This window comes from Anabrus simplex, chromosome 12 (genome assembly GCF_040414725.1).
Source record: "Anabrus simplex isolate iqAnaSimp1 chromosome 12, ASM4041472v1, whole genome shotgun sequence".
In the NCBI taxonomy this organism is placed as follows: domain Eukaryota; kingdom Metazoa; phylum Arthropoda; class Insecta; order Orthoptera; family Tettigoniidae; genus Anabrus; species Anabrus simplex.
Window position 1 is genome coordinate 33,647,486 of NC_090276.1, and position 18,498 is coordinate 33,665,983.

Consider the following 18,498-nt stretch of genomic DNA (forward strand, 5'->3'; position numbering starts at 1 on the left):
GAGGAGTGTGAAAGGCTTCGGCAGCCGGCATGATTCCTATCCTCGCCGCTAGATGGGGGCTTCATTCATTCCATTCTTGACCTGGTCGAATGACTGGAAACAAGCTGCAGAGTTCCATTTTGATTTTTCAGTATGTATATATTATGAAACAAATTTTCGAAATTTATAGAAGGGATTCTGAAAGACTGGTTCTCACTCAAAGGACTAAGGGGAGCTAGAAATCTAAAAGGAGAATTTTTTGATGCTTTCAAACGTTGAATCCCTCAAATAAGTTTACAATTTCCAATTTCTGGCTTCGTAAATTTGAAACGCGCGCTAGGAAGTACCTCATTTTCTCGGAAGGAAAAATTTTCTTCGCGAGTTCAGTTGGACCATTGTTCATAACATAATACGAAGAGCAACCCTGATTTTTTTCGGTATAGTTATGATACTTCTTCTTAATCTGTTTACCCTCCAGGGTTGATTTTTCCCTCGGACTCAGCGTAGGATCCCACCTCTACCACCTCAAGGGCAGTGTCCTGGAGTGTGAGATATTGCGTCGCTAATACAACTGTGGATAATGGCCAGTTCCTCGCCCAGGCAGCCTCACCTGCTATGCTGAAACAGCGGCCTTGTAGGGGATGGAAAGATTGGAAGGGATAGACAAGGAAGAGCGTAGGAAGCGGTCGTGGCCTTAAGTTAGGTACCATCCCATTTTCCTGCACGGTAAGTAGGAAACCACGAAAAACCGCCACCAGGATGGCTGAAGTGGGAATCGAACTAACCTCTACTCATTTGATCTCCCCAGGCTGAGTGGACTCCGTTCCAGCCTTCGTACCGCTTTTCAAATGTCATGGCAGAGCCTGGAATCGAACCCGGGCCTCCGTGGATGGCAGCTAATCACACTAACCACTACACCACAGAGGCGAACATAGTATGTTACAACCTGTATATTTAAAATCAAATTTCCTGCTTTAATCGTCGAACCTGTACAAAAGGAGCTGAATTTCTTCTAATCTGTCAGCAAGTATCACGTTGTGAATTGTATAACGAAAGGTATTCATTTCCTTCCCATTAATTTTGATTCCTTTATCAAGATACCTTGAGAAACAGCTTCAATTATTAAGACAAACAGCATCGAAAAAAGATTCAACCTTCTCTCATGCCTCCTGATAACTATCTAGGTACTGAACTGATTTAAACTACCCTATTTCAGATTATTAATGGATAAAGTGGCGTGTAACTGCTAACTTACAACGGGTTTAATTGACAGTGTTGTATTGTAGAGACCGACAATTCTCGTCCTGTTCGTAAAACCGATCGGAAACAGATGGCGGATATTTCTTTTAGCTCGAAGTAAATAGCACGCTGCCTAATTAAAATGTACTGCTGGTGAAGCGGATTCGACTGTCTATACTTAACAAGGCGTGACTATTTGCTTCATTTAACCAAACTGTTGTCTTGAAATTTACATACGTTGTTGACAGATGTGGTGCGCCTCACTACACCCTAAGCCTTGTTGTTACTACAGGCTGCAGCCACTAACAACAAAGATCGATTTACTATTCATGTAAGTGTGTACCATGAAACAATTCGTTAATTATTTGTAGAATTATAGTTGTCCAGGAAGAAATAAGGTTACGTTTGTTTCCAGGGAATATCAGTTTGTAATTATACAGGTTTTTATTGGAAGAAACCTCAGATTTCAGTAAGAAAAATTAAATTGAAGAAATTGAGTGTTCATTATCAGGAGAATTACATCTTAATATTAGGACCAGATTATATACTGTTATACATGCACGCAGAAAACGACATTCACCTGGTCATAAACAAAGACCTAAACAGAAATCGGGACTGGACTTTTAATAATTCCCTCAAAGTTAATCCAAAAAAATCACAAACAATCAAATAGGATCGAAAAATAACCACATTAAATTGGAGAGAAAAATATCCTGTGATTATGTTCTAGGGAAGAGAAATCGGTAGGAAAGTCTCCGTGAAGAATATTGGCCTAATCATTGATAAAATTCTAACTTAGACTGAACATGCAACAAAAATCTGCCATAGAACATTCAGATATTTTCCATCTTAAAACAAAGAAGTTACTTATACAAAGTATAATTCTACCCATTTTCGACTACGTAGACGTTATATACAACAGTTTTAAACAGCAAACTCGGTACGGTACCAAATTACAGCGCACGTACAACTAATGTATCCCCTTTAACATCAATAAACCGAGATATTGCCACTTTTCCACCTACCTCAATCAGTAATTTTGGCTATATTTAGAAGAGGGACGAAATCTGCACTCTAGGGTTCTACGGAGCGAAATGCTGGTTTATTGAGAGATGACTTCAGTACCTATCATCCAGAATCAATCGTAAACAAGGTCAATAACTAACTCTTTGCGAAGTTTGCCTCCCACCACACTACTAGTTACAGTGATTCGTTCATTACAGCTACTATTCGCCAGTGGAATCCCTTGTCGGCTGAAATTAGAGACATTCCTAGTATTCAGCTGTTCAAAAAAAAGTCTTGCAAACACTACTTCCATATAAGGACATAATCTATAGGACATATCTAAGGTAATGTACTTTCTTCATGTAAATATTAACCGTACGAACTAGACGATAAGCATTTCCAGTTAGTATCTGAATTACACAATTTTAATATGCTGTATAATTTAATATAAATAAAAAAATGCGTTATTTTTGAGCATGATAACAGGCTCTATAGCCTGAGCCACTCTATAAGAGTCTAAACTTAATAAGGTTTCCACATTTTACAGAAACTGGTCTCATTCATAAAGGTGTATTGTAATCTTACAGAATTATTCGGTCTACGCCTGGCAATGTCTTCCTAAGTGAATAGCATTTTCCAAATCGACGACATTATTAACTTCTGTAATTGTCAAGTTGCATATCAAGGATTGTCAAGATATATGTCATTACTACATTCATGATTCCTTTTCAAATTTGCTTATTCATGTGCTATTGATTTTTTAAGTGCTTGTGGGCTGATGATCACTCCACGGGCCGAAGCATGTCTACATATGTTACATAAATAATCTGTTTGAAAAATATTGTGTATTAATTAGGTGGTTAAACTATTTTTTTCTCATAGCTTGAGATGTTAAACATTGCTGGGATATTTCTCTTTCTGAAAGTTCACCAATTTCAGGAATTTTAAAAGTGGAAGTCAAATTATTCGTTGAATGATCGTTTATTTTATCCAACGAAGTGGAGACCATAAGAATCTGAGATTGAAGAAGTCAATATAAACTGCAGTAATAACTTACAAAAGAATCGTACGAAGTCAGAGAGAATTTCGATTTTCTTTCTTTTACATATACGTGACTGTGTTTCTAAGCTGAAACAGGTTGAAGAAGTGGTGTTTATGAGGGGATTCTGGAACTCCCAATTCGCGGTGCACAGCCTGGATAGTAAGGCAGGTGCTGGTATACGTCAGCGCTCACAGATAGTGGTCATCTTACCTCGCCCTTCCTCACCCCTCGTTCTCCAAAGTCCACCAACACATACCCATACCATTACGGATTTGACACGATGAGTTACGAAATGTTTGTCGGGGGTAAATTGGAACATTATTCTTAAAGTCATTTAACCCGTGAAGGCAGATATCGTAGTGCTTTTGAGGCGGGGATTATTTTAAATAAATTTTCCTTATTCACACCAGGCAAATGCTGGGGCTGTACCTTAATTAAGGCCACGGCCGCTTCCTTCCAACTCCTAGGCCTTTCCTATCCCTTCGTCGCCATAAGGCCTGTCTGTGTCGGTGCGACGTAAAGCCCCTAGCAAAAAAAAATTCCTTATACTATATACCGCGAGTAATTTTATACCTAAATCCAATACATTTTAAACATACAGTATCAAAAAAGTGTGTGTGGTACTCTTCGTCTGCGTCCACATCTAGTCCATCGCACTTTCGTATCAAACGCTACTCGTATCATCCTCGTCCTCTTCAAATGCCGGTCTCAGTAGTTCAGAGGGTTAAGGCGCTAGCCTTCTGACCCCAACTTGACAGGTTTCATCCTTGTTGAGAGCGGTGGTATTTGAAGGTGTTCTAATACGTCAGCCTCATGTCGGTAGAATTCCTGATACGCCAAAGACCTCCCACGGGACAGAATTCCAGTACCTCAGCTGTCTCTGAAAACCGTCAAAAGAAGTTAGTGGAAAGTAAAATTATTATTATTCCGCTTAATTTTCCCAGTCTTCGTTAGAACGAGAGGTAACATTGTTCCCTTCATTGTTGCATTCATCGACAGAGTTATCAAAACTTTCGTCAGTGATCTGCAGTAAGGACTGGCGCCCAGGTGCCTGATTCTCTGTCAGGTGTTTCCCCAGCCCTTTCTTAAATACTTTCAAAGAACCTGGAAGTTTATCGAACATTTTCCCTTGATAAATTATTCCGGTCCCACTCTTACTAAATTTCTCCCCTGAAGGGGGAGGCGGGCCTCTTAGATAGTGACGCCGTCTCTCAGGCCAGAAGATTGGTTGAGGTGAAGGAGATGCTCGGAGGAGGTGAGAGGTTTGGCATCCATTGCCTATACTAGGAACTGTCGCGACATTCGCCTTAGTGCAAGAGAATGGAAAACCATTCTCAGGACAGCGGAAGGTGGGGACCAGCCCTACTCCGTGTCCCGTATACACAGGCGTAGAGCTACGGCGCAGCTATGACCACCCCTCCTCTGCTCGGTTGGCCGGTCGGAGTGCAGAACTGTTCGACTACGGACCATCCGTGGCCAGTCCTACGTCGAAGCCTACTCTGCAGCCGGCAAAGTTGCCATCCCTTATGCCTTTGTTGGCTTTACGTCCCACTAACTACTCTTTTACGATTTTCGGAGACGCCGATGTGCCGGAATGAAGTCCAGCAGGAATTCTTTTAAGTGCCAGTAAATCTACCGACACGAGGCTGACATATTTGAGCACCTTCAAATAACACCGGACTAAGCCATGTTCGAACCTTCCAAGTTGGTTTCAGTAGGCCAGCGCCTCAACTGTCTGAGCCACTCAGCCCAGCTGAATATATAATCCAAAATAAATATTCTACTTTATATCATGTCCAACTCTTTGGCTGAATGGTGAGCGTTGAGGTCTTCGGTTCAGCGGGTCTCGGGTTCGATTCCCGGTCGGGTCGGGGATTTCAATCGCGTGTGATGAATTCTTCTGGCACGTGGACTGGGCGTTTGTGTTTGTCCCAATACTTTCCTCTTCATATTTAACAGCCCACTACACTAATAACCGCCATAAAGACATACTATAGTGATTATATCCGTCAACATAGGTTTGGCGTCAGGAGGGGCATCCGGCCGTAAAACAGGGCTACATTCACATGTGCGACACAGTTCGCATTTCATATCTTTACACATTTCGAAATCAAAAACTATCCACCAAATTACATGAAGCTATTGTTGATACGTGCCCGCCCCTGTTCGATTCCCGGCCAGGTGAGGGATTTTTACCTGGACCTGAGGGCTGGTTCGAGGTCCACTCAACCTAAATGATTAGAATTGAGGAGCTGTCTGACGGTGGGATAGCAGCCCCGTTCTAGAAAGCCAAGATTAACGGCCGAGGAGATTCGTTATGCTGACCACATGACATCTCGTAATCTGCAGGCCTTCGAGCTTGCAGCGGTCGCTTAGTAGGCCAAGGCCCTTCAAGGGCTGTAGTGCCATGTGGTTTGGTTTTTAATTATCGATATGTACGTCCAAAGAACATGGAGAGGGATGTAAAATATCTACATTCTTTATCGCAGGAGTTAAGACTAATTCCGTCTCTGGAGGAGACTACTACATATGGCATCATAAAACTGTACCGCAGGCTTGCCGTAGATCCACCGCAATTGAGCACAGAACAGTTTCGAGAGCATCCGCCAATGGGTTAACGAAATCAACTATAATTTTCTTCAGTAATGCATTCAAATTATTCAATAAATTACTATTCACAGGCAACTAGATCTACAATGCGACGCATCAAGTGGTATTTTGCTGACATATGCCAGAGACTCTGCCTGCTGTCATTTCTTGATGGATACAGTACTTTTGCATCCATCTATTGGCACAGGCCAGAGTAAAGTGTAGCTTCCACCGAAGTCCCAGTCAACACCCATAGGTGTGACAATATGGAAGCTGCTGGGGTATGGGTAGTGCTGAGTAATGACATTCAGACCATGACTAGTGCATCTGACTGTTATGAAAGGTGCTGCTCATAGCGTCAGTCGTGCTGCATTAGTACTCTCTGACCCAGTGAGGAAAGCAATGGCAAACTACGTCACTCCACATCTTGCCTAGTACGCCTCTTTTTGGTGCTGCCATTGGTTTTTAGGGTTTCCTTATAACCGCATAACCTTTGGTGGTGCTATTTGAGGATCCAACCAGCCTCTGGGCTGATGACCTTACAGACATGCCAGAGACTACTTTCATACACAGGCGCGCACCGCGAATATTGAAATCCTGAATCTCATCTTAGCAAATAATTACAACCCCATAAATAATTCAGTTTAATAAGACCTCGACCAATTTGTGAACAAAAATTCGAAATTCACCGTCCGATTTCATGTTGTTTCCGTCTCAAGTAAGTTTCTTAGCAAAAAGGTAATTTTTCACTAGTTTGCAGAGTGCACCTCAGAAGGGAATATCTATAAATAACTAATAGTTATATAAATAATTACAAAACCCTATGCATTAAATTGGCTCGTTCATTTTGTGTCTGTTTTACTTATTACGATATGAAGCAATTATTTGTTAATGCTGAGGATTATAACTTGTAAGAAGAACACGGATATTTCAAGCTTTGTTCGTCTATGCGTTCTGAAAGGCTGCCAGTAGTATTATTGCTATACAAACAATCGGTAATCCCAGCGGGGAATCATTTTCTGTTTTCCTAGTCTCTAAATTATATCTTATAGCATTTTATTCTGTTACTTTACGGGGTATTTTAATATCTATCTATCCTCACTTAGGGATCGAGTTATATGGCAGGTGTTCCAAATACATAACGGTGTTATTTTCCCATGTTATTTTAAGAAATTCCGGACTGAGTGGGTCAGACGTCTGAGGCGCTGGTCTTCTGATTTCTAAGTGACATGTTCGATCCTGCCTCAGACCGGTGGTATTTGCAGGTGCTCAAATACGTCAGCCTTGTGACGGTAGATTTACTGACACGTAAAAGAAATCCTGGTGGGGGCTAAATTCGCGCAGCCCGGCGTCTCCGAAAACCGTAGAACTAGCTAGTGGGTGCATAAAGCCAAAAACATTATTATTATTATTATTAATATTATTATTATTATTATTATTATTATTATTATTATTATTATTATTATTATGATCGTTTATTTTCAAATTTACCACTTAGGATCAGGCTAGGATGTCATGTTTCTTTTGTCTGAAGTTTCCTAGCCCTCCGGTACTCCTTCATATGGGCGGTATGATGTTTGTTCTCTTCATCCGTCCAGGCTCAACACGTCTTTGCAGTCCTTTCAAGTGGAAAACTCTCCCAAATTTTGCAACATGGTCCGAAATGTTATTTTGTCTAAAATCTGAACTTCCTAGGTGTTGGAATTCACTATATCTTTGTCATTATTATTATTATTATTAAAGCCCCCGTTCCTCAGGAGGCAGCGCGCTGGCCTCTCACCGCTGCGATCCGTGGTTCAAGTCCCGGTCAATCCACGTGTGATTTCTGCTGGACAAAGCGGAGGCGGGACAGGTTTTCCACCAGGTACTCCGCTTTTCCCTGTCATCTATCATTCCAGCAACAATCACCAAAATCATTTAATTTCATCTGTCGGTCACTAATCATTGCCCCAGAGGAGAGTGACAGTCTTCTGCATCCGGCACAATTCCTATCCTCGCCGCTAGATGGGGCTTCATTCATTCCATTCCTGACCCGATCGAATGACTGAAAACAGGCTGTGGATATTCATTATATATAGAACTTTATTTAGGAAACTGACCCTCAACGGGTTCGCCATAAGCCGCAGTATTGCACAATTATTGTCTTGGAATGTAATTGGTTAATGGCGCGCAGCTGTGAGCTCGCATTCGGGAGATTGTGTTCGAATCCCACTGTCGACAGCCATGAAGACGGTTTCCCGTGGTTTCCCATTTTCACACCAGGCAAATCCTGGGGGCGTACATTAATTAAGGCCACGGCTGATTCCTTTCCATTCCCAGGCCTTTCCTGTCCCATCGTCGCCATAAGACCTATCTGTGTCGGTGTTACGTAAAGCAAATAGCACGCATTATTATTATTATTATGATTATTATTATTATTATTATTATTATTATTATTATTATTATTATTATTATTATTTTTAGAAACTTCATAAACCGAAAAGAATGACTGCTATCGGGTTAAAATGTTTAAAATTTTCTTTGTCGTTCACGGTTACAGACAATGTCAAAATTGTATACCTACTGATACTTTCAAAATTCCCGATTGCAAGTACTATCAAAATGAAGAAAAATATTAGTGGTTTACTGGATGGTTAATTTACTCTTCCTCCAATAGAAAATTTCACTGTATGTTACAATTTACTTTGCGTTGCTTCGACACGGATATGTCTTTTCGAGACGATGGAAGAGGAAAGGGCTAGGAGTGGGATGGAAATGGTCGTGGCCTTAATTAAGTTACAGCCCCAGCTTTTACCTTGTGTGAAAATGGGAAGTGACGAAAAGCCATCTTTTGGGCTGCCTACAGTGGGGTTCGAACCCACTATCTCCCGAATGCAAAATCACAGCTGCGTGCCCCTAACTGCACGGCCAACTCACTCGGTAATTCCACTCTATGCTTTTAGACAGAGTTTTAATTATGCTTGCTAAAACATTACCCTAAACTCTGTATGCCACTTTTCAACGTTAAAAAAAATTTTTGGCGGACAAATTGGGGGGTCCCTATACTGCGAAAAAAGTAAAATTAAGTATTTTCCTTAATTGTGCCAAAAATTGAAGGGCTAAAGGGCACAGAAATATTTCAAGTTGTGACTCTAGGGTAGATCTATCACTCTTAAAAACAAATTTTGAAAATCACTTACGGCCTAAATGCAGTTTCGGGAAAACAGCCTAAAATCGCTTCTTTCTTTACTTGTTTCCTTTTACATTCAAATTCTAATCAAATTAACTTATTTACATAATTATTTCTGCAATGTTTTCTTTGTTCAATACCCTCAGGGATATTTTTTAATTTTTTTGAAAATGTCACAGAGAATGTAGTTAGGCTATAAGTGCTTAAGCGAAACTCTGCATTGATTCACAACAGCGCTCGTAGTGGTGCTTAAGTGAAACAATGCATTCACTCACATTAGTGTTCGCAGTGGTAGGAAAAGGTAAATTTCTAATCTAATCGGCGGATAACGATGATTAAGAGAAGAGTTTTATATTTTAGGAATAAATAGATAATATATTCTCATACTTTATTATATTTACCTAGAATCCGTAGCCCATATTCCTAGGATATTTTCAAAATTGAGTTGCTTGACTGAAGGGCCACAGACCGGAGTGCTTCCAGCCGGCCTCGAGAGCGTGACCATCCCTTTCGTGCATTGTTCTCTCCCTCTGGTTTCCATATTGCACTTTCTGGAAAGTGCAAGGAAAATTTGACGTTTCTAGCCACATCGCGAATATTCCGGTGCTCATCAGGCGAGCTACAAAAAGGAAGCTAGCCGCGAACAGTCGTTCAGTGTTGGAGTTCGGTAGCTGGACTCGGATGACGGCAGTGTTGGCTGTCGCCAGTGTCCCATCGGAGTCTAAACCAGTAGTAGTAGTAGTAGTAGTAGTAGTAGTAGTTGTTGTTGTTGTGGTGGTGGTGTCAGAGTGCCCTTATGGAGTACGGAGTACAGTGTGTACTGCCTTGAAGTACTGACTGGAGTACAATCTGTGTACCGACTTGTTGTGAGTGACTGGTGTTTGATGGCAGTAGTGCTGGTTGCCAAGACACCACGTACGGAGCGGAATACTCTGTGTGTGTGTGTGTGTGTGTGTGTGTGTGTGTGTGTGTGTGTGTGTGTGTGTGTGTGTGTGTGTGTGTGTTACCGCGGACTGAGAACCGTCGTGGAGTCAGCGTGTTGGGCAACTGTTGGGAATATAATTAGACCATTGTCAATAGTGGTTGTTGTGAAGAGTATTATCCTGCTTGTTTGCACTGTTGAGTTGTTGCTGTTTTGTTGCCATTGTTAAGTGTTTCACTGTGATTGACTGTCTGTATTACTGGACTTTCTCTGGTATCAAACAAAGGAACAGTCATCGTGTGTTGCTAGAGTCAGCAGCCCTGTGTTCAAACTTATCCGTCTGCACGCAGCTGCTGTATAGGGTGACTGTAAAATTAAGGCGTGTCTGTCACTAAGGATTATAGCCAACTCGGGTAATGCCAACGAGAACTATCCGCTGTGTAAAGAGAACAAAGACTTATAAGTAGGTAGGAGTTGCCATTCACGGTTGAATACAATATTGTGGGTGTGCATTTATTGGGTCATCCTGAAATGAATTAGATCGATCAAACATACAGTGTTAACAGATAATGTGTGTTTTTTGCCAAATGTATAGTAAATATTGAGATAGGATTATTATATTACGAAATACCATCCCACGGGACGAGTTATGTAAAGTTTGACGCTTTTACTATTTCGTACAATATTTCCCTGATTTTTTTCTGTCAGTAAAATACAGCAACTGCATATGAGTGGTTTGAAAATCAAAAATCATTTAATATCACCTTAAGTGATGCTGAATGTGTACTTGGAACCAAATTCATCCCAAATGGAAGCCTACAGGTTTAAGAGAAGTACAGTATTGCCAACTCGGTATTTATAATATTCATTAACTGACTGACAGGTAATGTTTCACAATTTTACTTTTTTTTTGCTAGGGGTTTTACGTCGCACCGACACAGATAGGTCTTATGGCGACGATAGGATAGGAAAGGCCTAGGAGTTGGAAGGAAGCAGCCGTGGCCTTAATTAAGGTACAGCCCCAGCATTTGCCTGGTGTGAAAATGGGAAACCACGGAAAACCATCTTCAGGGCTGCCGATAGTGGGATTCGAACCTACTATCTCCCGGATGCAAGCTCACAGCCGTGCGCCTCTACGCGCACGGCCAACTCGCCCGGTAATTTTACTTTTATCAGGTTGCCAGTAGTGTTTTGACAGTTTCGTAGAATTACTTATCAAAAATAGAGACAATTAGTATGTGCATAATTTTCTTCAGTAGAAGTACGTATGTGACGTCACATATTTAGCACAAAGTTTGCCCTACTTTGAAGCGCTATTTCATGAATAGTGCATTTCAGATTTTCAATATTTTTTTGACAACAGGTAGCCGGTTGTTTTATTTGTCCATTGAGGCATTAAACATAATCGTATGTTAAATATTCTCGACGATATACGCGTTCGACCCAAACACTAAAAACGTCTTACAATGTTCTTTCCATGTTCCCGTTGTCGAGGAATGCAAGTCTACGTTCAAACATAGTTGCTATAACTTATGCCCCAACCCTCAAAACTATCATTTTGATGGACGTAAGTACGTATCTGTACGCTGAGCATAAATCAAAATTTGTGAAGGCAAAATGTTAAAACAATTCTGTTAGTCATTTGATATTGAATTCTCTCCGCTAAGTCGAGTGAAACAATAAAAGTTAGTTTATGATTTTTCTCTTCGTCTTTCTGGCACTCATCGGAGTGTGAACTCTGTCATAAGATATCACATACAGTAGCTATAAAGAAACAGCAAGGGGAGAGAAAAACAAAAGTAAAATACAGAGTCTGGGTATCTTCCTTGCTCTTAAAATACATCTCGAGGAAACTTAAATTAAGCTCGCTGTGTTTCCACAATTTGGTTTAGCTGCAGAAGACAACACAATTACTGCTGACAGCAATACACACGAACACAAGATGAAGGCTCGCATTTTATTGTTATGCCAGTTGAGAGAAGTCACAACAAGACAGACGGGAAGACGTGCGGAGCTTCCACAATAATGAAATGTACACCAGCAGATTTCAGTGAGCCGATTACGGTACCAGCAGATAAAAGAACAGTTTATGACGGCATTGTTCACAGTAACACAACGAAAAAAAGGACACTCTATTGCTCTTTAAGACAATGGTGATGGGAACGGAGCGGAGTACGAAGTGGAAAAAGAGTTCTTGAATGAACTGTCCTAAGAGATGAGGAGTGAAAGGAATTTCTGCATGTTACTGCAGTTAGGTACATTATACACACAGATTTCAAGGAAACTACCATTGAGTTCATATCAAAACCTGTCAGAAAATTTTGCAAAGGGCATTAGTAATTTTAATTTGCAAGAAAATATATCCCAGTATCGCAGGAACTATTAAGGAAATTCCTACCACAAAAAATTGTAACCTTCCCCTACTTACTGAACTAGGATGATATTGACTGAGTGAACAGCTGTATATTTTGTTTACTGTTCCATATTTTACCACAAATGTCATTGAAATTGATCTAAATTAGAAACTAATCAAGGGAAATACTTTATTCTAGTTCAGCAGCTGCGTTAACGCATAAAATAACTACGAAAAATTATCTACTGTACTTAGCTTGTATACTTCATGAGATAAAAGTATATATTCCAGAAACTGAGTTCAGAGTATGACACAATGCTCACTCATGCATTTAACCATGTCAGCACCTAAGAAAAGCCTGGTCCATAGACAGCATTATCTGAGTGTTTGCTATGACAGTTCAGGCAAGTTATTTACAAGATTCTGGAACAGATTACTGAAAATCACAGCCTTCTAGATCAAAGAGTTACAAAGAGACGAATGCCCGAAGCTGTAAATTTACTCACTTGTGCATTAATATCCTAAATTCATTTTCAAAATGTTTTTGGGTAGAGAATCATAATAAATTATATACCATTTCATTCAGCAGAGTCCAAGTAAGTTTATGAGCCAAATTTTGGGAAAATGTAATTTTAAAATTGCTTTCCCACAAAATCTCTCTCTCTCTCTCTCTCTCTCTCTCTCTCTCTCTCTCTCCAGTCGTTCCACTCATGACTGAGTATCGTGACCCAAGGCCTTTGTTGTTTCTTTCATAAGCTGATACCATTCTGTACGTACTTGCGTTTTCCGGACAGTAACTCTCCATGGTTAGCCCATGATCTCTCTTACTTGATCAACCCATCCTTTTGCGAGCCGTCCTTGTGTCCTTGTACCAGAAACGTTTCCTTGGATAATTAATTTCTCCAGGTTATCTTCCTCTCTTCTCATAATGTGACCAAAGAATTGCAGGATTCTCTGGTACAGAGCTTGACATAAACTTTATTGTATTCCAATTTCCCGGATGACAAAATCTTTTGTTCACCTGGCTGTCCACGGTATTCGCAACATCCTTCTCCAACACCACATTTCAAATGCGTTGATTCGGTTCCTGTCTTTAGCTTTTATGGTCCAAGTTTCGCATCCATACAGGAAGATCGAGAACACAAGCGAATGGACTAATCTTTTCTTCGTATTCATAGATATTGCTCTATCTTGCCAGATCTTCTTTAATTTTGCCATAGCTGTACGCCCTAGAATGATGCGACGTTTGATTTCTTTTTCGCAGCTACTTTTATCCTCGATTATTGAACCAAGATAAGGAAACAATATAGATGGAAGTATTTAACTGGAAGGTTCCAATGTCGATCCTCGAATGTGTCGTATGAATGTGCTGAGTTGTTAGCAGTTGGACTTTCCTGAACAAATCCAGATACTCCAATAAAAGATCGAGCACGCGTTTGATCGCAGAATGCATAGAGTACTCTACCAGTAATTAGATCTGCCCTAACGTAACTAAAAACATCTCATGCAGTCTCTTTTTGAAGCTTCCAGCTAAATCTCGCAACTAACTTTCGGTGGGTGAGCCCCATACAGGACATAGATGACAGAAACAATTTCTAGGTAGGTTTCGGTAGGAGCTACCTTATCATTATACTTCCATAAATTGCATGCTAAACGATCACTTCTTTCGACTTTCATATATCCCCTCCCCAATTGGCCGAGCACTATTTTAAATGACTCAAAGAGGCTCGAGATATCTTCCCAATTACTGGTATATTTCTTTATCTCTAGGTTCATTCATTTCCTTAGAAGAGCATCAAAACAGACGATTGTTTACTAATCTTTAAATATCAAACAGGCCAAGTATTATACCTCGCGTTCGAAAAAAGTACAATGATATTGGTACCATTGAAAGCAAAACAGATTATCTGGTTCACATGTATACTCATTTTCAGCAATCATATGTTAGTTCAAGGGAATCCTGGTCACTCACCTATGAACTTTTTACTGGACAAAGCGAAGGCGGGACACGATTTTTCTCCAGGTACTCCGGTTTTCTCTGTCATCTTTCATTCCAGCATCACTCTCAAACATCACTTCAGTTCACCTGTCAGCCATTAATCATTGCCCCAGAGGAGTGTGACAAGCCTCGGCAGCCGGCATAATTCCTATTCTCGGGGCCTCATTAATTCCATTCTTGACCCATTCGAATGACTGGAGATAGGCTGTGGATGTTCATTGGATGTCAGTGTAAGGAAAGTAGCTTAAGAATTTGTAGGGTAAGCAGCTGTGTGCATAAGTTTTATGTTGATGTTTCTAGGAATGGCGGACAGCTTATTTGGGGGTTGGGCATTTGGAGATTAGTATTTTTAATACTGAAAACAAGAGACAAAATTCAAGGGAATCCTGGTCACTCACCTGTGAAATTTTTACTGGACAAAGCGAAGGCGTAAAATTAAGCATACATACATACATACATTATCATTATAGACTGTTATGCCTTTCAGCGTTCAGTCTGCAAGCCTCTGAGAATTTACTAAACGTCGCCACAATCCTCGATTTGCAACTAGTGTTGTGGCCTCATTTAGTTCTATACCTCTTATCTTTAAATCGTTAGAAACCGAGTCTAACCATCGTCGTCTTGGTCTCCCTCTACTTCTCTTACCCTCCATAACAGAGTCCATTATTCTCCTAGGTAACCTATCCTCCTCCATTCGCCTCACATGACCCCACCACCGAAGCTGGTTTATGCGTACAGCTTCATCCATTGAGTTCATTCCTAAATTAGCCTTTATATCATCATTCCGAGTACCCTCCTGCCATTGTTCCCACCTGTTCGTACCAGCAATCATTCTCGCTACTTTCATGTCTGTTACTTCCAACTTATGAATAAGATATCCTGAGTCCACCCAGCTTTCGCTCCCGTAAAGCAAAGTTGGTCTGAAAACAGACCGATGTAAAGATAGTTTCGTCTGGGAGCTGACTTCCTTCTTACAGAATACTGTTGATCGCAACTGCGAGCTCACTGCATTTGCTTTACTACACATTGATTCAATCTCTCTTACTATATTACCATCCTGGGAGAACACACAACCTAAATACTTGAAATTATCGACCTGTTCTAGCTTTGTATCACCAATCTGACATTCGATTCTGTTGAATTTCTTACCTAATGACATCAATTTAGTCTTCGAGAGGCTAATTTTCATACCATACTCATTGCACCTATTTTCAAGTTCCAAGATATTAGACTGCAGGCTTTCGGCACAGTCTGCCATTAAGACCAATTCGTCAGCATAGGCCAAACTGCTTACTACATTTCCACCTAACTGAATCCCCCCTGCCATTTTATACCTTTCAGCAGATGATCCATGTAAACTACAAACAGCAAAGGTGAAAGATTACAGCCTCGTCTAACTCCTGTAAGTACCCTGAACCAAGAACTCATTCTACCATCAATTCTCACTGAAGCCCAATTGTCAACATAAATGCCTTTGATTGATTTTAATAATCTACCTTTAATTCCATAGTCCCCCAGTATAGCGAACATCTTTCCCTCGGTACCCTGTCATATGCTTTCTCTAGATCTACGAAACATAAACACAACTGCCTATTCCTCTCGTAGCATTTTTCAATTACCTGGCGCATACTGAAAATCTGATCCTGACAGCCTCTCTGTGGTCTGAAACCACACTGGTTTTCATCCAACTTCCTCTCAACCACTGATCGCACCCTCCCTTCCAGGATGCCAGTGAATACTTTGCCTGGTATAATAATCAATGAGATACCTCGATAGTTGTTGCAATCCTTCCTGTTCCCTTGCTTATAGATAGGTGCAATTACTGCTTTTTTCCAATCTGAAGGTACCTTACCAACACTCCACGCTAATACTACTCTATGAAGCCATTTCATCCCTGCCTTCCCACTGTACTTCACCATTTCAGGTCTAATTTCATCTATTCCTGCTGCCTTATGACAATGGAGTTTATTTACTATCCTTTCCACTTCCTCAAGCATAATTTCACCAACATCGTTCTCCTCCTCCCCATGAGCTTGGCTGTTTGCATCACCACCATGATGATTTCCTTTTACATTGAGAAGATGTTCAAAATATTCCCTCCACCTCTCCAGTGATTCCCTGGGATCTATTATGAATTCACCTGAATTACTCAAAAACTGTTCATTTCCTTTTTCCCTCCCTTCCTAAGATTTTTTATTACTGTCCAGAAAGGTTTCCCTGCTGCTTGACCTAGCCTTTCCAGGTTATTACCAAAATCTTCCCATGACTTCTTTTTGTATTCAACAACTATTTGTTTCGCTCTGTTTCTTTCATCTACGTACCAATCCCTGTCTGCCTTGGCCCTTGTTTGGAGTCATTTCTGATAAGCCTTCTTAAAATTAAGCAATTTCCTCAATTTTGCCAAACGTTGCAGGTCTAAAAGACCCAGAGATGTTTTAAATGAGCGTCTTGGGTAGCTCTATGTAATAAGGTAACAAATTTGGAAAATCGCTTCTGGCCTAATTGCAGTCCAGGAAAAACAGCCTAAAATCGCTTGTTTCTATACCCGTTTTCGATTTAATTCAAATCCTAGCCGAATGACCTTATTCTGTAATGTGTTCCCCAGTTGATTACTCAGGTGTTTTAGGTTTCTTTAAAAATTTCTACACCGAATGTAGTTATAAGAGCTTAATTGAAACAATGCATTGACTCACATTAACGCTCGTAGTGGTAGAAAAAGGCAAACTGTTATCTACTCGACCTGAAAACGATGATTAAGAAAAGGATTGTAATATTTATGAATAAATAAAGAATATACAGTATTCTCGTACTTTATTACATTTTATTTATCTAAAATTCGTAGACCATATACGTAGGATATTTCCAACATTGAATTGCTTGCCTGAAGTTTCATTTTTCGATTTATTTCATATATAAATATATATTCATAAGAACTATCAGCACACGTACTGTCTGTGACCACAATAATCCTGAATTTTACACAAGAGAAAAACGCTAGTAGACCTAATGTTACAACTTGGAAAAAATAAACTATTCGTACGTACAAATAAAAAAATGCTTGGACTTTACGGAATACAACACATTCATAGGGGATTATCATACGAAGTGGGCTAGGTCGACAATTATGAAACAAAGTTGGTGGTGTTGAAGAATGCTTAACTAGTCTTTGATAATGTCTATTGTGATGTTGTTGAGTGTATTTCTGGGGATATCTGACCCTTTCAAAATATTGCAGGTGTATTTTGTAGTACCTCTTCTACTGCCAAAAAGCAACCCTTTAAATGAACAATGCTCAAATCACATGTTGTAATATTTGCTTAAATATTGGAGGCATGGTTCATAAGAATCTTTATTTTTCTCTCTGAACCTCAATCGCCTGCTCAATGTCTCTTTCAAAACGATGTTGGGATCCATTACTAAAGAAGTGTGCTTTTTCGGATGAATGGTAACGAAGTCGGCTCTTCTATTGGGCCTCGTAGAAGACACACAGTAAACTTCATAAACTTGCCACTTCGTTTCCCTTAATGCTGAAGATAGAGATGATCTAATTTCTCAGACCGCCCTAAATATTGTAAAATGGTTAACTCCTGGTTTTCTCTATGAAATATCGTCAAATCTCGCAAACCTCTTTCACAGGAAAGAAAGGAAAAACTAATAGAAGGACTCAAGAGATAGTGGGTACAAAAGCGAGAATCCAAGAAGAATTAGTCATAATCGCTTCCTAGTGAGTTTTAAATTACCAATAAAATATTTACAATCTTAACTGAGAATTCTTGTAACTTCAATACGTTCAATAACATAAAAAATTTAGTAATAAAATACTATGAGAATTGATTCGAATAATTTTCGCACATCTGTATGGGCGGAATTAATACCAGACGTATATTCTCAAGCGAATATTTCATATGGGTGACAGCCCGAACTTTATCAAAGGGCCTAAATATGCTGATAATCTATGGGGCAGTCCGAAATAATGCGTACAAAATTCGTCATTAGTATTTACCGTCGTTATCGAAGGCATGGCTATCTGTTGAGATTGTAATACTTGTAATAAGGATGAATGTCATCCCTCACTCGTAATCGGTCATATAGGTCAATTCAATGTAATATTTGTGCTCGAAGTTTTCCGGCCACTCTCTTCCAGAACAAAACACATAAAGTGAACGATACTGTTTTCAGTACATAAAGATGCTTTACGACG

General features: G+C 40.1%; 1 protein-coding gene across 1 annotated transcript in view; it reads right to left on the reverse strand.

Annotated features, from left to right (window-relative positions):
• Positions 1 to 4,196: 4,196 nt before the first annotated feature.
• LOC136884121 (uncharacterized) overlaps positions 4,197 to 18,498 on the reverse strand; it is a 164,222-nt gene continuing 149,920 nt past the window's right edge. The window contains exon 5 of the mRNA XM_067156160.2: positions 4,197 to 4,369. Coding sequence (XP_067012261.2) covers positions 4,197 to 4,369 — 173 coding nt within the window. The remainder of the gene's footprint in view (positions 4,370 to 18,498) is intronic.